Raw genomic sequence first — 22,572 nt, 5'->3', positions numbered from 1 at the left:
ATATAGTATCTGCAAAACAATTGGCTAAATAAGTGTAAGGACAGGGAAAGGAACACCCCTTTCCAGCCTATCATAAAGTATCATGGGCTACATCTCGGTGACAAAAGACATGTTAACTACAGAAAAGCACAACAAATCAATGTGACCACAGTTTCCTGTGTTACAGGAGCCTTCATATTGAAGATGCAAAGAGTTTGGGTGCAATGTGCACCTTTACATTTAGGCTTGATGAAGCATTTACAGCCTTGTAGAAATATGATTGGTTAAAAAGGGTTTAAATGTTGTAATATGGGCCAGAAGGGAAGGTCTGTCTCATTCTTCTCAGCCTCTGAGCAGCATCCCTTCCTTTCAGACATGGAGCAGGACCCTTCTGACATAGTGACTTCATGACTTACGGTTAAATAAAGAGCTAACAAGAGTTTCTGATGGCCAACTCATACCAAAAAGGAAAGGAAAGTCAGGGTCAAGTCCAAGTCAAACACAGACTATGTATTTAGCCTTGGAAAAAAGACTGTACCACATAATATCAGTTTTCACACATGGTTTTTAATTCCTCCATTGCAGGGCTGTGAGAAATATATTTTATAAATGATAAAATCAAGACTTAGAGTCTTAGAAGCTTGTTAAATGTAACAGAGAGCTGGAGAGGTGCCTTGGCGGTTAAGGCACTTGTCCATGAAGCCAAAGGCCCCATGTTCAACTCTCCAGATCTCACATAAAACAGATGCACAAAGGTGAGGCACGTGCAAGGTTGCACATGCCCACTAGGTGAAGCAAGTGTCAGGAGTTCAATTGCAGTGGATGAGGTCCTGGAGTGCCAATTCTGTCTCCCTTTCTCTCTCTAAAATAAATAATAAAAAAAAAAACACAGACTTTAACATAAGGGAAAAAAAAATCAGAATTCAAACTCAGTCTTAGTCTCAAAGCAACATACACCGTTCTACACCCAAACATCTCAGTCATCTTTACAACAGTCAAAACTTATTTGATGTCAGTTCCCTGATAAGATGATTTCACCTTGGAAACTAACCTGTTGCTATGCCAACTACTTCTGGGAGTCACCTGTAGTACTGGTTTTCCATTTGTGGCGTTAGGATCCTTCAGGTGCATACAGCTAATCGATGGGCTTCCCGATGTGCAGCATTTCTGAAAATGTGCATGTTCCTTCTGGCTTCCAGCAGGGGGAAGATCAGAGGCTGTTTCTACAAGAAAGTCCTAGACTCAGGAAGCAAGCCCATTAACATTCTAGCAAGAGAAGCAAGGTTTCTGTGTTGATTACTTTTGAAACAGTATTCATCTGATGTGTGTGTTCATTTCAGGACATGGGCGATATGTGTGATGCAAGAATAAATCTAGAAATCTTGTCGGTTAACATTTTGATGCAATGTATTATATGCTTTTCATATTATTTCCCTGTAACTTTCCTTAAAAGTGAACCAAGTCAGAAGGTGTAATTCAAGTTTGTTATTGTATTCCTACAAGTACAAAAATAACAGGTTTCTACACATATTTTTATCTTTTTAATATACGTTACAAACATTTTCAGAACAATGACATTTTGTTGTGTTTTAACATATTTATAAAACAATATATTACAATAAATATGAATCAAACAACCTAACCAACAACAAGCTCTGTAACACCAGACATTTAAAAGGAATGCAAAACCTTGTTGGTCTGCATATATGTTAAGAGTTTTAAGACAAATAGGGACCAAGAATTATTATGTATCTGGAAGAGAGATGGAGAAACCATCTCTTTAAGTTAAGGAAGGCTCTTTTGCATTACTAATTACATAATGTTTAATGACTGTTTAAACCATTAACTAATTAATTATGCAAACATGATATGAAGCTAATATAGTTCTATAATTTCAAATGTATGTGACATCCACATAATATCCTTTTAATTATGTCAATATATACTATAGTTCACACAATATCTACAAATATGAATGAAGAGAAATGTCTTACATTCCAATTTTAAATAAGACAAGCACACACTGGGTCAAACATCATTTTACAACACATTCATAAATAACACCAGGCTATTATGGTTACCTCAAATAGGTTATAGCTGTGTATTTTAAGAGAAAAGTTTTGAGAGTTTCACATTATCAGTATAAGATAAAATAAATAATGAACTTTTATAACAAAACAATAAGAAAAAGAAATATGTCTAGAATCAAAAGTATTTTGACATGCTGCTTTTCTAGTACAGTTTGTTACATTAATATTAAAGCAGAATCAAGAAAATGATTGTCTTTGAAAAATGATTTTTATAGCTTTTCACAATTTTGAGCATAAGCCAATTGAAATTAATATGAAGATCTTTAAACCACCTGCTTTGTGCATATACATGTGCACTTTGTAGATAGTGTCTATGTCCCCAGGAAACCTACTAAAGTCACAAGATAATTAACTGCTTACCCCACAAAATGAGAACCATAAACACTGAACTGAAACCCAACCAGCTATATGCCTGGAAAAGTTTCATTCTTGCCAGGATTTCACAACAGTCAATTACTTTTACAACAGGAAACTCCATGGAAATAATCCAAGGTGTCCAAACTCACAGGTAGGAGTGGACCTGGTTTCTCAAAGCCAATACTAACATACCACCTGACTGGGTCTGAAGGTATACACAAGTCTGCCTCCATTACTGGACCCTTCTCCTAACTACTGCTCAGTATTAATTTCTATATTCTTCCTATTGATGAATTACCAGAATATATAGGCCGTAATAGCTACTGGTCCTGAAAACTGCAAACTGCTCTGCAACCTATTCCCAAAAAAGAATGATCTCATGCCTAAGCAAAAGGAAGAGCACTGAGCATTGATGTAAAACTCAGAAGTTCTTTCAAGCAGGTTTGGAGTTGTGATAGTGTTGAGTTTTCCTTTAGTCAGCCACAGTTTTTTAAAGGGAGAAGGAGAGAGCAGCCCAACATCTTGACCAGGAATCAAGGTTTGTGCATCTCACAGCCCCTGGTTTCTTTAGCCCACGTGTTCATTGTTTGTAATCCATCCAGGAAGACTTGGTAGTCCCTGGATTTGTGCATAATCACTCCACATCATCCAAGTTCTTTTATATTGATTAGTACTGTTCATCAGAAGACATATACATTATCATGCTAATGGCTATAGTAAACTTATATTAAAAAATACTTGGTGGTCATGTTTCTTGAGTTTGGGTAAAGCCATTTTTCAAATTTCTTTTTTAAAAAAGTAAAAGCCATCCTTTAAAACTGTTGTTAGTTAATTCAACTATCCTAACTTTCACTCACTAATATATTCTTAAACAATGAGATGGATATTATGCCTTAATCTTTGGTGGCCTCAGGTTTCCATGTCCCCAGGCAAAATGCTGAGTAGGCTCCCCAAAGGACAGGCTGGAATGTTACAACTCTGTTAGGTCAGCTATTCCAGAAAGTTTCTCTCAGTAAAGACTATGGACTTAAAGAAACCAAACATCAATTTTCCTTATGAGAAATGAATTCACACGTAACTTAACAGTTTAGTACTTGAACTACATTACTGTAATTTTTGGTTCATCTGTGAAAATCTCAGAATTGTGGTATACACTAATCTTTAGCATGGAGTTGCAACCAAGATAGAAAAAGCTCACAAATTAATACAAAGGCTTTTGGCCTTGGTTTTCAAATTCAGACCAGGCATCATTTAGCTCCATGAAAATCATCTTTGCATATTGTTCATAAGGTTGCCCAGTGGCCTAAAGAAAGAAAAATAAACACACATATTAGATACCACAGAAGAAAATTATATTTATTTTCAATGCACTGATAATGTGGGTTCTAAGTAATTAAAATGTTTTTCCATAAAGCTGCTTCTTTTCAGCCTTTCTACATGATCACAATTACTATAACCATTCCTGGAAAATCACACAGGGAAATAAATCCATCAATAAGAAAAAAGCAACAAAAGATGCATTTTCATACTCCAGAAGTATCTACTGAATAACAGAGTTTAATGATAGATTGTCTTTAGCTGACTGCTTTAACTTCCATTTCCAAATTTCTGAAAATGCTAAGGCTTTTGAGGCTTATAGCAAAATCTACAGTTTGTAGATTTTTCTGTACACTCTTTTGATTTATCAAAATTCAAGTACCAATGTGTGTCTCCATTGATTCTTCTATTTTAAGTAGTCATAAAAGTATGTTAAGATGGAAATACAATACACAAAATCCAAGCATGTCTTCCTAAGAGGTGCTTTAATCATAACTTCATGTCATGTGGCCCGTTAAGTTCAAGTGACAGAAGGATGACTGACTTCGACAACTGATACTGCATTAGGCTGGGTTGTTCCTAGCCCTGTGAGACCTGTGTGACCCGGTCATTTACACAAACTACAAACACCAATGACAATACAAACTGGCATAACCAAATAATGAGGAGGTTTAGTTACATTTTAAAAATTCCATTGATTCTCACAAATTTTCCAGATATCCTCTAAACCTTTTTCACTATAATCCTGACTAATCATACTCCTATGTCTCCAAAGGAGAAAAGTTTTCTTTTGTAGCTCTCAGCCTGGTCTTACTATTATAGGCCAGGATTATAGCTAAGCCCTAAAAGTAAGTGACTAGAGTCTGTTACATCTTTATAAGTAAAGTTTTTGTCCCATTGTGCATAAATGTAGTGTGATTTCCTCATGCCCATTCATGAAGGCTGATTACAAGCTCATATACCTGATCCTAACCCACAGGCTTAGCTGTCTTGAATACATGGCCTAATCAATGAGCAACCAGAAAGTACGATGTTTAAATACAATGATAAATTGAGGGCCACACAAGTGATGGCAGGGCAGGTCTTACTCACTTTGTCTGGGTGTACCACCAGCACGGCCCTCCTGTACACCTTCTTCACCTGCTCTGGTGTTACTAGGTCTGCCATGCCAACTGGTTTCCACTTGGTCTCCCCAGCCCACAGCACAGTGTGCATTGTGGAAAGTAGGGCTCTGATGTTTCTCTCTTTGCCTTCTATCCATTCCAGAATCTGTAAATACCAAAGAGGTTATGGCAGTCAAATGTTTTCTATTCCAGAAAGTTCTACTAGGTCTCTAGAAATTGACCTGTTATAGTGAAATGAAAAATATGCATACTCCAAGTTACCCAAAATGTTCTTCTGGCTCAACTTTCTACCATGTCTTTCTGGTCTTCAACCAAACAATAGAGCCACCACAGAGAACAGCTCAAAAGCTCTTTAATAACCCCAAAGTTTATTAAAAGAGTTGATCCAGGGCTGGAGAGATGGCTTAGTCATTAAGCGCTTGCCTGTGAAGCCTAAGGACCCCGGTTCGAGGCTCGGTTCCCCAGGTCCCACGTTAGCCAGATGCACAAGGGGGCGCACACGTCTGGAGTTTGTTTGCAGAGGCTGGGAGCCCTGACACACCCATTCTCACTCTCTCCCTCTATCTGTCTTTCTCCCTGTGTCTGTCACTCTCAAATAAATAAATAAATAAATAATTAAAGAAATAGAGTTGATCCATTTAGTTAGCTATTCAAACTGACTTGTCACAGTGGGAATAAAGAGGACATTAATTTTTTAAAAATTGGTCAGAAGAGATGGCTCAGTGGTTAAGGTGCTTGACTGAGAAGCCTAATGAAACATGTTCAGTTCCACAGTAGAGATCCATCATAGAATGCCATATGCACAATGTGGTGCATGCATCTGGAGGTCGTTCACAGTGGCTGGAGGCTGGAGGCCCTGGCATACACATTCTGTCTGACTCTTTTATCTCTCTGCTTGTTAATAAATTAAAAAAAAATAAGAAGAAGAAAAAGGCCATTAAGTCAAAGGAATCAAAAAAACACTATCAGGATTTGGTACTCACCAGGGCTTCAGGATGATTTTGCTACTGAGTAAATGGCTCCCTTGTGGTCACTGACAGCTATTCTTACAGCCAACATGGCTCTTAAAAAATAAGCAACTTTCTTTTATAAAGCACTGTCTGAGTTTTCCTAGTGGCAAAGGTAAGAGAGATGGCACACAGGCACACATTTTTGTAAAGAATATTAGGCCTCAGGATAGTCTTAAAGGATCTAAATATGTACAAACAACATTCAAATATGCCAGAAAATGATGTAGCATTTTTTTCAACTGCAAATTCTTGGTTTTAGAGATATAATAAGGAGCAACAATTAGGGTCTTTTCTTGCAGTGTGTTCCTGTCAGTATACCTAATACATCATCATGAAGGAATGTGACTTTTCTTGCATTGTGTTCCTGTCACTATATCTATCCTTCACATTGTGAAGGAATGTGACTTTTCTTGCAATATGTTCCTGTCAATATATGTATGTACCATCATAAATGTGACTTTGCTGCAGTGTGTTCCTGTCAGCATGCCACACTGAAGGAACATGACTTTGTCTTCTAAACCTCAAAGCTTCCATTCTTCAAGCTAACCTGCATCAAGGTGTCCAGACATCCTTACCCCTGAAGCACTGTTCTTTTCCTTGTCTATGGGATAAGGGGCTTGATCACATATGTGAAAACGTTTTCTAAAATTATGGAAACTTTCTTGTTTCTCCAGGCTTATTCTGACCTATACCTTTAGAATTAAAGACAAATAAAAGTAGAACTTTGGTTTGCTTTGGTTTAAAAATGGAGGAATCCGGGCTGGAGAGATGGCTTAGCGGTTAAGCGCTTGCCTGTGAAGCCTAAGGACCCCGGTTCGAGGTTCGGTTCCCCAGGTCCCACGTTAGCCAGATGCACAAGGGGGCGCACACGTCTGGGTTCGTTTGCAGAGGCTGGAAGCCCTGGCGCACCCATTCTCTCTCTCTCCCTCTATCTGTCTTTCTCTCTGTGTCTGTCGCTCTCAAAAAAAAAAAAAAAAGGAGGAATCCATGGTGGAGGCTGGAGTAAACACTGCCTTAGCCTTCTTCTCCTGAGCCTCTACAAACCTCAATGTCTGATGTTACAGGAGTGAAATTCCTGGACACAAATATTTCTCTTTCCATCAGCAGAGAACGGAAGATGGAGTTTAGTAATCCCAGTATAATAAGAGTTCTCAAGGCAGAAAGAACATAAAAATCATGTATTTTTCGAATCACCAAAGTAACAGTGTTTGGAATCTAAACACCATCTGAGCTTCAAAATTAAATATTACTGCTCATCTGACAGGTACTCATAAGAAATCTGTATTTATCAAACCAGTGATTTGAACTTATTAATAGAAGAAATTAAGAACCTCCTAAAGCAACTACAACCACAGGTTCAAGAACCCACTGATATACAGTGTTTGCCAGAACATAGTGCCTTCCATAGATGATGTGGTCTCTGTCCCACCCCAGATTCCAAGGTGATGGATGGCACTAGGAGGCAGGGCCACTGGGAGATTTGATGCTAATACTCCCAAAGGCTCTTGTTATGAGTACTTGTTCATAAGCAAATAGTATTTAAAGAGGCTGTGAAACCTTCAGAAGGAAGAGTCTAGCTGCTGCAAGTAGCTCCCTTTGAAAATTATATCCACCTACACCTCATTCCAGTTTTGCACTCTGCTTGCTTGTCTGTCGCCATATGAGTGCCCTACCTCCATGCTCCCCTCACTGCATGCTCCCTTTGCCATGTGAACACCCTCACTACAGGTCCCCTGTCATGTGAACACCACCCCGATCCACCCTCTGCCATGTAGACACCCCCATGGCATGCTCCCTCTGCCATGTAAACCTCACTGCATGTTCCCTGTCCTGTAAACACCCTCACTGCATGCTCCCTGTCCTGTAAACATCCCCACTGCATGCTCCCTGTCATGTGAACACCCTCACTGCATGCTCCCTGTCCTGTAAACACCCCCACTGCATGCTCCCTGTCATGTGAACACCCTCACTGCATGCTCCCTGTCCTGTAAACACCCCCACTGCATGCTCCCTGTCCTGTAAACACCCCCACTGCATGCTCCCTGTCCTGTAAACATCCCCACTGCATGCTCCCTGTCCTGTAAACACCCCCATTGCATGCTCCCTCTGCCATGTAAACCTCACTGCATGTTCCCTGTCCTGTAAACACCCACACTGCATGCTCCCTGTCCTGTAAACATCCCCACTGCATGCTCCCTGTCATGTGAACACCCCCACTGCATGCTCCCTGTCCTGTAAACACCCCCACTGCATGCTCCCTGTCTTGTAAACACCCCCACTGCATGCTCCCTGTCCTGTAAACACCCCCACTGCATGCTTCCTGTCCTGTAAACACCCCCACTGCATGCTCCCTGTCCTGTAAACACCCCCACTGCATGCTCCCTGCCCTGTAAACACCCCCACTGCATGCTTCCTGTCCTGTAAACACCCCCACTACATGCTCCCTGTCCTGTAAACACCCCCACTGCATGCTCCCTGCCCTGTAAACACCCCCACTGCATGCTCCCTGCCCTGTAAACACCCACACTGCATGCTCCCTGTCCTGTAAACACCCTCACTGCATGCTACCTCTGCCATTAAACACCCCACAGCATGCTCCCTCAGCCATGTAAACCTCACTGCATGTTCCCTGTCCTGTAAACACCCCCACTGCATGCTCCCTGTCCTGTAAACATCCCCACTGCATGCTCCCTGTCATGTGAACACCCTCACTGCATGCTCCCTCTGCCATGTAAACCTCACTGCATGTTCCCTGTCCTGTAAACACCCTCACTGCATGCTCCCTGTCCTGTAAACATCCCCACTGCATGCTCCCTGTCATGTGAATACCCTCACTGCATGCTCCCTCTGCCATGTAAACACCCCCACTGCTGCTCCCTGTCATGTAAACACCCTCACTACAAGATCCCTCTGCCATATAAACACCCTCACTGCATGTTCCCTGTCCTGTAAACACCCCCACTGCATGTTCCCTATCATGTGAACACCCCCACTGCATGCTCCTTGTCATGTGAACACCCTCATTGCATGCTCCCTCTGCCATGTAAACACCCTCACTGCGTGCTCTCTGCCATGTAAACACCCCCACTGCATGCTCTCTGCCATGTAAACACCCTCACTACATGCTACCTGTCATGCAAACACCCTCACTGCATACTCCCTGCCAGGGAAACACCCCCACTGCATGCTCCCTGTCATGGGAACACCCTCATTGCATGTTCCCTGTCCTGTGAACACCCCCACTGCATGCTCTCTGCCATGTAAACACCCCCACTGCATGCTCCCTGTCATGGAAACACCCTCACTGCATGATCCCTGTCATGCAAACACCCCCACTGCATGCTCCCTGTCATGGAAACACCCCCACTGCATGCTCCCTGTCATGGAAACACCCTCACTGCATGCTCCCTGTCATGGAAACACCCTCACTGCATGCTCCCTGTCCTGTGAACACCCCCACTGCATGCTCCCTGTCATGGAAACACCCTCACTGCATGTTCCCTGTCATGCAAACACCCTCACTGCATGCTCTCTGTCATGGGAACACCCTCATTGCATGCTTTTGCTGCCATGCCTTTCCAGGATGGACCAAAATCTCTCCAAATCCATAAGCCAAAATCTCTTCCTTTAGTTGTTTTTGTCAAGTATTTTGTTCATAGTGACACAAAGATAACCATTATAAGAGAGGATTTGGTAATAGGTGGTCCTGAGCTCATGGCTCCACACATGACTTTTTTCCATAGAATAACAACACAAAATGGCTCACTCACCTTTAATTTCTCAGGGTCCATTTCCTTGGCCATTTCTTCTTTTCTCATCTCAGCTATTGTCCTAGGCCCCTTCTTGTCTTTGTGGGCATTGAAACCTTGACTAGACAGCAGGTCTTCAAAGTCTGATGCCTTTGGTTTCCCTTCTGTAACACAACATTTGAAAATCTTCAGGGTTTTTATTCTTAAGCAGAATATCCTATGGTTGCCTCTATGACTTCAGTCTTCAGAGTACTGCTTTTACATATTAGTCCCCTTTAACCTCATACTTAGCAGATGAGAAGGATGGCTGGCTAGAAAACTTAGGACATCTGCCCAGAACCATATACTATGCATTTAGCAAGACTAGGACTGGAGTATGGACCATTAAATTAAATTCAACTGTTTTTTTTTTAGATTTTTATTTTTATTTATTTATTACACACAGAGAAAGGGAGAATGGGCACACCAGGGCCTCCAGCCACTGCAAACAAACTCCAGATGCATGTGCCACCATGCACATCTGGCTTACATGGGACCTGGAGAATTGAGCCTGGGTTCTTAGGCTTTGCAGGCATGTGCCTTAACTGCTAAGCCATCTCTCCAGCCCCCAAATCCAACTCTTATTTCTACTGTAACTTCCTTTTGGATGAAGATACTTATGATTTTACCACCATCATAACTAACTATTATCAGAGCTGGAACAAGTATCTGGGTTTGGGTTCTTGAAATCCATGCATGCTACCTCTTCCCCATCTGCACACATAGTTTGAGTTGACCATAGTATTCTTTTCTTGTAAGTCTGGTTGTGGGCTCACAATCTTTCCCATTCTCTTTAGAGAAACAGCCTAATATGGTGGCAAAAAACAAGATTGCAGCAAACTTTCCCCCATGCAAACCCAGCTCTGCCATTTTTTAGCAATATCACCTCAGATAAGTTACCTATCTTCTCTATTCCTCATTTTTTAAAAAAAAAAAGGGGTGATGTTGGCAAGATTACTTGCCAAAGTGTTGTCATGGCACACTCAGTATTTTCAGTCCTTTAAATCATGTTTACTTATCTCAGTATTTAATTAAAAGAAAGCACAGCAGTCCATGCAATCAGTGTTAATCGACCAAAGTTAGATTCTTGATTGAAAATGAATTTCCACTTCCATACTTTATGCTGTAGTCAGGATCGTATTGCTGGCAGAAAACACCCAACCAAGAGCAGATAGTGGGGAAAAGGGTTTATTCTGGCTTACAGACTCGGGGGAAAGCTCCATGATAGCAGGGGAAAATGATGGACAACATCAGATGGACAACAGGAACAGGAGAATGTGCCAAATGCTGGCAAGAGGAAGCTGGCTATAATACCCCTAAGCCCACCCCTAACAATACACTGCCTCCAGGACACTTTATTTTTCAAATTGCCATCAGCTGGAGACCTAGAATTCAGAACTCCTAAGTTTATGGGTGACACCTGAATCAAACCACACTTTAATATCCACATTTGCATGTGTATATATCAAAATGTTAGTGCTCCAAGCCTAGGGATTCTGTCTGTCTTATTGCATGTCATATCCTCAATGTTTTATACAAAGAAGATTCTCCAAGAAGACATATACCCTCTGTCTACTCAAAATAAACATGGAAAGGAAGGCAGAATTCCCTGTCTACCAGAGGAAGCAGGATGCCAGACATGTTCTCAATGCTAGCAGATCCATCATGGCAGTGCTGTGGACAAACACTGGAGTTCTGGCCAGCTAGGTGTGCCAGCTCAGAGTCAAAGTTCTGGAGTAAGATTTATAGGATTCAAGTTCTGGCTATGTCACTTACAAGTTGCAGAAACCTTACGCAGTACTTTAAAGATGTGCATTCCAGATGCCACATCTATAATAGGGTGTTGATTTTGAAGATTCTATGAAACAATACATGGTAAGTACCTGACAGCACCTGGCATCTAGCAAGCACTCAATACCTGCAAGCTACGATGGAGTACAAAAATTCCACTTCCATATTCCACACAGAGATCCATCCTACCTCACTGTAGGAGAAAATCAAATCAGCTGCCAAAATGTACTGAAACTGGCCTCCTGGCAAATTTGAACCTAGCCACTCCTACCAGGCAAAATTTATTAGTCTTACCTCATGTCATGATTTCTATCTAGGGTATCCTCCAATCTTAAGCACTGGGATTACCACAGGTGTTCCAAATTAATAAATTTATTTATTAATAAATCTGCCAACTAGAGCAAACCCAAGAAGATCAGGTGTCCAAGACTTCTTTCACTGGGGCCCCAGGCAGCCTTTCTCTTCTATACCCTGTTCCTAAGCCCCACCTACCCCTCCACTCACACACTGCTACATGTGTCTAGAGATCATGACAAGGATCTAGGTACATGGCAAGTACTATGCCAGGTTCTGATGACATCAGAGCTTAGCATTATAACCTAGTTGTTACGAATGAACCAGCAGTCATATGTGGCACACATGTTTGGGGGCATGACAGGTCAGGTGCTTCAGGCACTGCACTGGGGGCATGTATCACGTGCCAGCTCTTCAGCTTGAAGACTGCCCCAGGAACTACTGACATTGTCTTTGGCATTTTCGGACATACCAACACAGGCTCTATGACCACAAAGACAGGCCACTCCATACCAGCATCCTCACCCAAATTACCTGATCCTTTGCTGCGTTCACTCTGGCCCACAGGTGTGGCGGAGAAGCTCACATTGTAGTTGGGCCTGTTCTGGGGGGAGGAGTGTTGCATGGTGGGCTGGGTCTTAGACTGTGCTTGCTGCCAGTTATAGCCAGGTGCTTGCTGCCATCCTCCACCCACAGGCTGTGGAGATGCTTTCTGTGGTGAGCTGAGAGGTGGAAATCCTCCGCCCAGGCCAGTGGGCGTGGTAGGTTTACTGGCAAATGAAGAACTACCTATGTGTGGAGAAAGGGCGAGAAAGAAGGTAAAACAATTTGGAGGCACCTCTACCTGCTGCATCTCAAGACATAGTTGCAATGACCTGTCAATAAGCCTGTCAAGGACAGTAACTTAATTCATCTTCCTAACAGCTAAGACCAAATGACATTTACAGATATGTACTCTTCTTTCATTTGTTTTCTTCAGATGAACAAACTGCAGCTCAGAGTAGGTTTCCTCTAAGTCACACAGCAAGTGTGCAGCAGAAATGGGGCTGAGTACAGCCCCAGCTCTTCCTGTGCCACCCTTCCCAGCCTCCTACATCCTGTGCTAATTTTATTTCTCCACTAGAGTCAAGACTACCAAGTGATGAGAACAGGGAATGGAACAAAGCCCTCTCTTGAAGGTACTATATATATATATTTTTTTTTAATTTGCAAGCAGAGAGAGAGAGAGAGAAAAGAAACAGAGAATGGGTACACAATGGCCTCCAGCCTCTGCAAATACACTCCAAATACATGTGCCACTTTGTGCATCTGGCTTTATGTGGAAAAGGGGAAGTCAAACTCAGGTCATTAGGCATTGCAGGCAAATGTCTTAACCAATGAGCCATCTCTCCAGTCCTGAAAGTGCTTTTTAAATGTCAATAATCCGAATTACTCACTGTGTGTTGCCAGGACAACCATGGCTAGTACCCAAGAATAAACAAAAATGCTTTTAAGTTTTGTGAGTGGGTTTCAACTTCACATGTTTGTATTTCACTGCAGGAAGGCTTGTGTCTAAGGAGGGAAGTTCACCTGTTTGCATTTCACTACAGGAAGGCTCATGTTTAAGGAGGTAATAGACAGACTGAAATGTGGTTTTCTCCAAGGATCCTTCCATACAACAAGCCAAAGTAACAGTGAAAATAAAAGAGCTAGGATTTCAACAGCTCTTGTGAGCTTGTTAAATGTTGGTAAGCAGTATTATTACTGAACCACCTTAAAGAAGAGGACATCAAAGCTCAGGACGGTCACTGACAAATTTGTGATAATACTGTTATAGGTCTCCTACTCCTTGGCACCTAAGCCCTGAGTTTCTCCTTAAAGCTCTAAGCCATTACTAAAACACATCACTTACTGTTGGTTTTGCTGATAGCTATGTTCCTGCCATTCATATTCCTTTTGCAGTGAGAGTAGCATTACAGCCACTGAACTTGAAGTTCACTTGTGTTTGAGCTCAGTGTTGGCACTCATTTACCATTTGTTCTTGAACACATGCAAGAGGTCATTACACTGGTTACACTCATTAACCAGACACTGTTGATCATCTACCATGTGCCAGGCACTATGGTGGGCACTGGGAACACACTTGAAAGAAGACAGAGAAACTCCTTGGCTCTTGTAAAGCTAGATGAAAATGTTCATCCCCTAAAGCCTCAACTTCCTTATTACATATGAAGTTAAAACTATGTCTGTATAGAGGTCTAGTGTAAAGATACAATTGCATGAAAGTGATTCATAGCCCCTGACTTAAGGAACCTAATATGACACATTATACATCATGAAACAAGGCAAGGTCTTTTACCAAACACACACTTTACACATTGCAAGGGCTCAAATACTCCATCATGGAAAATGGTGATGGGATGCTCATGCACAATAGTAGCATTGTTCCTTGTCATTCTGTCCTCAAGGTCTAACCTTAGTCCACATGGTCTGTGATTCACTCTGTATCCCAGACTGGCCTCATCTGTAGTGCTGAGATTACAGGCATGTGCCACCACATTGTGGTTGCTGTGGTCATTCAATGGCATACAGGAAGCAGCCCTATTCATGGGGCTGAAGAGATGGATTAGCAAGTTAAGACATTTGACTTTGAAGCCTAAAGACCCAGGTTCAATTCCCTAGTACCCACATAGGCCAGATGCACAAGGTGGTACATGTGTCTGGAGTTCATTTGCAGTGGCTAGAGGCTGTGTACCTGTTCTCTCCCTCTATCTACCTCTCAAATAAATAAATAAAATATTAAAATAAATAAATAACAGAAGCCCTATTTGTGTGACCTGGACCCTTTTCTCAACAGCACATCAATAGATACCTAAAACTGAGTATTTGTAGAGAGCCACAACAAGTAGAAGCCATTGACATAGGCATATACATGTCTACCTCCGGTTGAAACGCAGAGTCCTAAGTGGGGCACAATCCCTCCTTAATCCTTCTCTTGGATGGTTTGTATGGGCCTGACCTTGTACAGAAGACAGTTAAGTGCAGACAAACAGTATACAGCTGCCTCATTTCTAATTCATCTAACCTTGTCCCCCCATTCCAATGCTTTTTCTATATCTGATAAAACAAAGTTGTTGTCAAGACTTTTCAGAGTATGTATAAAATAAACCAGTGCTGGTTAGGTGCTGCTGCAGTACCTCCATCAGAACCTGCAGACCACCAAATCACTGCCTTCACTCTATTCTTTGTGTCTGTCATTCTTTCTAATCCTTGAGTCACCCCAACAGGTATTCATTTTGCACTGATTTCATTTTATATTTTAATGATATTTTGTTCTAAATATATAAGTTCATTATTTTAACATTTGGTAATTAAGAGGAAGACTTTAAAAACAAAGAAATCACCTTCCATATTCCCATCACACTCATCTGTTCAAGTATGAACTACTGTTGAGCCCACAAGCATCTTTTACAGGCTAGGCTGCAAACCTAGTAACAAAATAAGATTCTCACCTTCCCTATGCATCAGAATTATCTAAGGAAATCTATCCACCCCCATCTTGAGTAGCTCCTATTATAATGCCATAGTGGGTATTTTACATTTAAGTAGTGTTTTGATTAAAGTTTCCCTCTCCTACTATATTGTAAGCCCCTGGAGAAGGACTATTATTATCTCCCTTAGTTTTTTATTATGTCCTGAAAGTTTAGCAAAGGTTCTATATTCAGAAATACCAATCAAATGAGGGTGTTGGAACCTATGGATACACACAAAAATGATCTTCCATCCTACTTTCAGCTCCTAGACTTTACACCTGCTTCTGCGCAGGTTTCCAAAGACCTTCCAGCAAGTCTGGGAAGGGTTAAAAATCCCATCTACTACTGAATTCAGAAAACCATTCTGACGTACAAAACTAACTGCTTTCTCTCCATGCCCTCCATCTGCAGTCCAAAGCAGTTCTGAAGTCTTTCTTGCATTGACCCTCCCTAAACAACTGTACCTCTCCTCCTCTACCACAGATCTTGGTTCCTTCTGCTCTTAGTCATGTGTAGAGCTGTTAATGTTAATGTCCTTCCCTCTGCCTGAGCTCCTTGCAACTCATTTCCAAACCATAGCACAGGCTTCAAGTTAGAAGCCCTGTCTACTGGCCCATTCCTGTCCAAAGACTCTGGGTTTAGGTGATGTCAGAGCCTGTGAACTTCAGTCCTTGGTCCTTTGAGATAGTAGTTATGCAAAACAGATGAGATCATCTGGAGCTCATAAAACCCCTACCCCCAAGCTATATCCAGGCCAATTATATCTGGATATATAAGGGCAGAACCAGACGATGATGGTTGTCTGAGAACCATTTTGTGGAAAAAGACCTAAGGACTCTGACTTGTTTTGTTTTTCTGAATTGTTATTGGATGATTTCAAAGTTTAACTCTTATTCCAAAGAACTTGCCTAGGAATCAAAGCTCTCATTTACATAAATGTTCATTGTGTGACTTTAGGAAAAATCACTTCAAGTTTCTAGGCTGATACCATTAAAAGTGGAGAAATTTAAGAAACCGGTTTCCCAAAAAGAAAGCTATAAGAATTACTGCCTTTGGACCTGGAGAGACAGCTTGATGGTTAAATGTGCTTCCTGCACAAACAAAAGGGTCTTAGAACGCCAAGTTCAAATTTCCATACACCACATAATCAGTTGGGTATGGCTATGCTCCCTGTAACACCAGTCCTGTGGGGATCACCCACACCTCATTTTTACACACACACACACACACACACACACACATACACGTGCACATGCAAAAAAAAAAAAAAAAAGTAATACAGTAAAAAAGAATTACTGCATTTCTGCTGGGTGTAGTGGTGCACACCTTTAATCCCAGCACTTGGGAGGCAGAGGTAGGAGGATCGCCGTGAGTTCAAGGCTACCCTGAGACTCCGTAGTGAATTCCAGGTCAGCCTGCCTGGGCTAGAGTGAGATCCCACCTCGAAAAACCAATAAAACAAAAACAAGAATTACTGCATTTCCAAATGACAACAAAGTGTTGAGCTTCCCAAGTAGGTTTGTGGTTTGTGGTGACACAGGTGATGTGTGACTATAAATTCTGCAAGCCAAGGAAACAAAGGTCCAGAAAGGAAATGGGAGGAGGCAAGGAAGACCAGGGAAGGCAGGCTATGATTATGCACAATTATGCTGACTCATCTCCCACCTCTGGCCCTTGGAAGGTAGAGCCATAGCACTCCAGCAACAATAAACATATGTGCCACATACATTTTGGGTTACAACTTCCATTTTCCACAAAATGGAATACAGGCTTTTAGCAAAAGATGTTCAGAGTTGGGCTATAAGAAGCTCAAGAAATGCACATAATATATTGCTGTGTCACCAAAGAGGACATTTTACTTGATGGAAATGTGCAGACAAAAAACCCAGGAGCCAGCACAAGGGGTTCAGAAACCAAACCCAGCAACAGAACAAAAGAACAACACAGCTGATAATTCACAGAACCAAATGAATGCCAGAAATTGACTACAATCCTCAGAACCAAAAGAATGCCAGAAACAGATAATCCACAGAACCAAGTGAATGCTGGAAATTGATTATGATCCTCAGAACCAAGTGAATTCCAAAACAGATAATAATCCACAGAACCAAATGAACACCAGAAATAGTTAATAATCCACAGAACCAAATGAATGTCAGAAATTGATTATAATCCTCAGAACCAAGTGAATGTCAGAAACAGATGATAATCCTCAGAACCAAATGAATGTCAGAAACAGATGATAATTCTCAGAGCCAAATGAATGCCAGAAACAGATAACCCACAGAAACAAAAGGGATCATGATATGCTCAATAGAAATTTCCGTAAAGTTGAAATACTCCATCCTTGACAGACTCAGAAAGTACATGAAACTTGTCTCAGGAAATTCCTAAAAATTACAAAATTCACAAGACCCCTCATCAAGTTTATACAAGCCGTAACAATGTCTGCGGAGAAGAGACTCTTCTATTGGCTGAGCTCAAGGAATATAACTTTTGTGAGCTGTCACCCATGATAGGCTGGGCTTCCAACTAATTTAGCTCCTTTGAATCATTCAAGTTCCTATAAGTAACCTTTCTTCTGTACTTCTGTGAGAGAGCACAACAAACTCACCCATTGACTAAGCCAGACTTGGGTAGAAGTTTTCTTTGGTCTGTCATGGATGCCTTTACTGGGGGTGAATAGTCATTTATTCATATCTCCTCAGGAAAAGTCACACAACATTATAATAAGATGATAGATAGGTAGGTAGGTAGAGGAGATAGATAGGTAGATAGATGGATGGATGGATGGATGGATGGATGGATGGATGGATGGATGGATGGACGGACGGACGGACGATCGATCGATCGATCGATCGATCGATCGATAGATAGATAGATAGATAGATAGATGATAGACAGTCTTCCTTACAGTAAAATGTCAACTTATGGGGCTGGGGAGATAACATAGTGGTTAAAGGCACTTACTTACAAAGCTAGGTCACTGGGATTCAATTCCATAGCCATCCACATACAATGGATGCAAAAGTAGTACCACTGTCTGGGCTAGTGTACCCATATACACACAAATACATATTTTTAAATGTCAACACACACACATACACATACACACACACACACACACACACACACACACACACACTTTTTTAAATGCCAACTCATGCCAATTCTCAGATATGGAGATAAGGAAGATCTGAAAATCACCATCTTCAAATATTGAGGTAATAATTGTTTTATGCAAGAATCATTAACACATGCTAAGATCACTGGGTAAAGTCAAATAGAAAAATGGACCTCAAATAACATTCTAAAAATATCTCCCCAGATTCCATATAAGTTACAAAAGAAAACTGCTAACTGTACCATGAGTAAGTTTGGCTGGTGGTATCTTGTCAAGTGATTAAAGTTAAGACCAGACAGACTGCCTCCATTTCTGACCATTTCTCTACACATTCCTTCTGCTACAGCCCTATTGTCATATGCTCTAGAATACTCAAATTTTACTCATAGTATGAATGCAAAATCAAACATTAGAGAAATTAATTAATAGAAATAATTTCCAATCCAGTATTTGATGCCTTAAAAAAGTCAGTCTCTGCTTTTAGAATACAGCTTTAAAGCATGCAGAGCTGTGCATTCGTGTTCACAGTAGCTACTTGCTGAGAAAAACCAAGATTTAGATTTGAGGCTCTGTGGCCTCAACTGCTATTTATATTTGATAAGTTTGTACCAAGTGTCCCCAGGTCAGCAAAAGGATCCAGTGTCTGAGGCTTGCTGTGATGGGTGGGAGTGCCATGGGAGGAGCCTGTCGGGCTGGTGGCAGCTGACTTACTTCCTATTCCAAAACCTGAAAAGAAAATAAGACCCCTGAAAATTAGCTTGTTGGATTCAGAATTTCAGAGATGGTACTCAAATGTCACTAACAAACATTAGGACAAGGTTTAGAAATAAGTGAGAAATTTCTAGTCCCTATTCCTCTCAATTGAGTGAGTGGTGATCTGAGGACAAGACAAAATAGGCACGTTTTTCTCAGGCCATACATGAGAACCATTACCTCTCATGTCACTTGACTTCCCTCTTTGTTATGGGATTTGGAGTCAGGCTGAGATCTGCCACATCCTGAGTGACCTTGGGCATCTTGTGTACCTTCTTTGAACTTCGATATTTTACTTTTTTTTTTTTAAAGAAACAATGCAAAGCCAAAACCACAGTCAATAAAAGTAAAAGGGAGACAACCAGAACCATATAAAATTTAAAGCATCTGCACATGAAGGGTAATAGTCAGTGGAATGAATACAAACCATGAGTTGGGAGACATGTGCCCACCATGCAGCTGATAAGGGTTACATTCTGAATACATAAAAAGTTCCTACAACTTCAGAACAAATTATCAAAAAACCTGATTTATTTTTGAGGTAGTGTCTCACTCTACTCCAGACTAAACTGAAATTCACTACGTAGTTTCAGGGTGGTCTCAAACCCATGGTGATCCTCCTACCTCTGTCTCCAGCATGCTTGGTTAAACCCAGTGTGCATCACCATATCCAGCCAAAAAAATATGATTTTAAAATAGGCTATGGGGCTGGAGAGGTAGCATAGCAGTTTAGACACTTGCCTGCAAAGCCAAAAGACCCAGGTTCAAATCCCCAGGATCCACGTAAGCCAAATGCACAAGGTGGCACATGTGTCTAGAGTTTGCTTGCAAAAGCTGGAAGCCCTGGTGCACCCATTTCTTCTTTATCTCTCTCTCAAAATAAATAAATTAATTAAAAAAAATAATTAAAAAAATAAAGTAGGTCATGGACATGAACTAGTATTTCTTCAAAGAAGATTTACAAATGAACACACACATTAAAAAAAAAAGATTGTCAACATCACTAGCTATTGGGGTAACACAGATCAAGGCCACAGTGAGACATCTGCAAAGATGGCCACTGTCAACAACAACAAAAATTATAAGAGCTGGTAAAGATATGAAGAAATTGGAACCCTTGTATGCTTCTGGTGGGAATGTAAAATGTTATAGTTGCTGTGGTAAACAGTATGCAAGATCTTCAAATTTTAAATGTAGAATTATCACCTGATCCAGAAATCATAACTCTGGATGCATCTGCAAGGATTTAAAACTAAGACCTCGGGCTAGAGGGGATGGCTTAGCAGTTAAGGGGCTAGCCTGCAAAGCCAAACGACTGAGGTTCAATTCCCCAGGACCCATGTAAGACAGATGCACAAGACTAGACTCATAAAAAGTAGAATGATGTTAGCAGGGGATGGAGAGAGGGTAAGATGGGGAGCTGTCATTTGGCAAATGTAGAATTCATTCATGAATATTGAGAACAGTTCTCAGGGTCTGTCACACAAGAATGTATGTATAATGACAATATTTTACTATATGCTTAGCAATTGGATTTTATATGATGGTTTCTTTTAAAAAATCACAACAAAAACAAAAATATCAATTGCCTCAAATACTTGATATAAGCACATTGTCTGTGTTTCTAATCCTAAAATAAAAAAAATCACGTTTTTTTAGCATCTATTCTATACCAGAAGCACTTATCTACACTGTTTTGCTTAAATTGTTTTTTTAAATTTTTTGTTTATTTATTTATTTGAGGGCAACAGACACACAGAGAGAAAGAGACAGATAGAGAGAGAGAATGGACGCACCAGGGCCTCCAGCCACTGCAAATGAACTCCAGACACGTGTGCCCCTTGTGCATCTGGTTAATGTGGGTTGTGGGGAATCGAGCCTCAAACAGGGGTCCTTAGGCTTCACAGGCCAGCACTTAACTGCTAAGCCATCTCTCCAGCCCATGTTTTGTTTAAATTTATACAATTGTGTAGGATAACAGTTATATTCCCCATTTTTCAGATAAGAAAACTAAAGTTCAGAGTTTGCAAAAAACCCTAATCATCTCCAAGGTGAAGAAATATGTATAACATATTTAATATATAATCAGGTCTGTTTATAATTGTTTTATTGAGATGTTGGGATGGATATGCAGTAGATATTACTGAGAAAAATTAGGCCACATATAGTAATTAGCACTGTCATTTCATGCAAGTGCCTTGGGGAAAGCTCTGCTAAAAGACAAATCTTTAGGAAAGATCAATCAAGTCACCCAAGTGGGCTATGACTTTAAGTGTTGACTTTGTACAACTGGTCAATTGTGTGCAGAAAACAACTGGGTGGTCTTTACCTGGTTTAGAATTCCAGTCCCAACCTCCAGCAACATCAGGCTGAATATTCACAGCAGGGGTACTAGAAGCTACAAATGGAGAAAAGAAAACATATGAGAACAAGACAGCTCAAAACCTACTCGTGAGCTTGGAAAAAACATGTGTTTTCTCTCCCTGTTCTTTGGCTTACCTTTGTTTTACCTTGGTATTCATACACTTGAATTTAAAATTATGCATGTGTCATTAAATTGAGAGTACCTTAAATGCAAGAACTGTCTTACTCATGTTTGTGTATCCCATCTCTAAACTTAACATACTGGGCAATAAGAAAAGGGACGGGGGGTAGAATCATTAAATTTAATTCACCTTAGCTTGGCCCTGACCAGGGCATGATTCCCTGAGGACCAAGATTCTGTTTTCTCCTGATGTGATGGGATAAGAATGATGAGTCATTCAGAACACATGCTGGGCACTTATTATTTATCACCCACTGTGGTAGGTTGAATGTATGTCCCTCATAGATTCAAGTGTTTTATTAAGCTTGTAACTTGGGTCTCCAGGCAGGTGGCTAGAGAAGGTGTCACTGAGGGAGGATCTTGGGGTCTAGCCCAAAGGTGTTACTACAGGTGGATCTCAATTCCAGCCCAAAGGTGTGCAGAGATGTTTGAGCTCTGGGGTCCTGCTTGCTGCTGGTTTGTGCTTGCTGCTTTTTGGTGTTTGCAGACTGTTTGGTTGTTTTTCTCTGCTTTGATGTATGAAAGCAGTTTCTTCCACCATTAATGGAACTTACCCCTGGATTCATAAATTTTAAATAAACCCACTGCTCCATAAACCATGGCCAGTTTGGATGATCATCTCAGCAATGTGGAGCTGTCTTCTACAACCACTATCCTAGGTAGTCAACACCCAGCCCCGCAAAAAATAAATTAAAAATTAGAGCTTCAAAAGAGATCCTTCTGACCACTCTCAAGATCCAAACATAGACAAGAAACAATTTCTTCTTAAAACAGCTCTAGGTTTTGATCACAGAAACTAGTGAGTAACATACAAACACCAAACTGACATTAGAAATGAGATTAAACAGACAGATGTGTATACACACATGTGCACTCACACACAGCACC

At 41.0% G+C, this 22,572-nt stretch overlaps 1 protein-coding gene across 7 annotated transcripts in view; it reads right to left on the bottom strand.

Moving 5' to 3' along the window:
* Nucleotides 1-1,587: 1,587 nt before the first annotated feature.
* The window catches only part of Dnajc6 (DnaJ heat shock protein family (Hsp40) member C6), a 208,100-nt gene continuing 187,115 nt past the window's right edge, over nt 1,588-22,572 (bottom strand). For 6 of the 7 annotated variants that reach the window (XM_045148997.1, XM_045148994.1, XM_045148993.1 and 3 more), the window contains 6 exons: nt 21,469-21,537; nt 18,996-19,112; nt 12,285-12,539; nt 9,648-9,790; nt 4,836-5,012; nt 1,589-3,729 (listed from right to left, as the gene is read on the bottom strand). In XM_045148997.1, coding sequence (XP_045004932.1) covers nt 3,628-3,729; nt 4,836-5,012; nt 9,648-9,790; nt 12,285-12,539; nt 18,996-19,112; nt 21,469-21,537 — 863 coding nt within the window. In that variant the 3' untranslated portion in view covers nt 1,589-3,627. Of the gene's footprint in view, nt 3,730-4,835; nt 5,013-9,647; nt 9,791-12,284; nt 12,540-18,995; nt 19,113-21,468; nt 21,538-22,572 lie in introns of all 7 variants that reach the window. The other variant, XM_045148991.1, reaches the window with a different exon arrangement.

Source organism: Jaculus jaculus, chromosome 5 (genome assembly GCF_020740685.1).
Source record: "Jaculus jaculus isolate mJacJac1 chromosome 5, mJacJac1.mat.Y.cur, whole genome shotgun sequence".
NCBI classification, from domain to species: domain Eukaryota; kingdom Metazoa; phylum Chordata; class Mammalia; order Rodentia; family Dipodidae; genus Jaculus; species Jaculus jaculus.
Note: the sequence above shows the minus strand (reverse complement) of the source record. Positions and strands in the feature narration are given on the sequence as shown.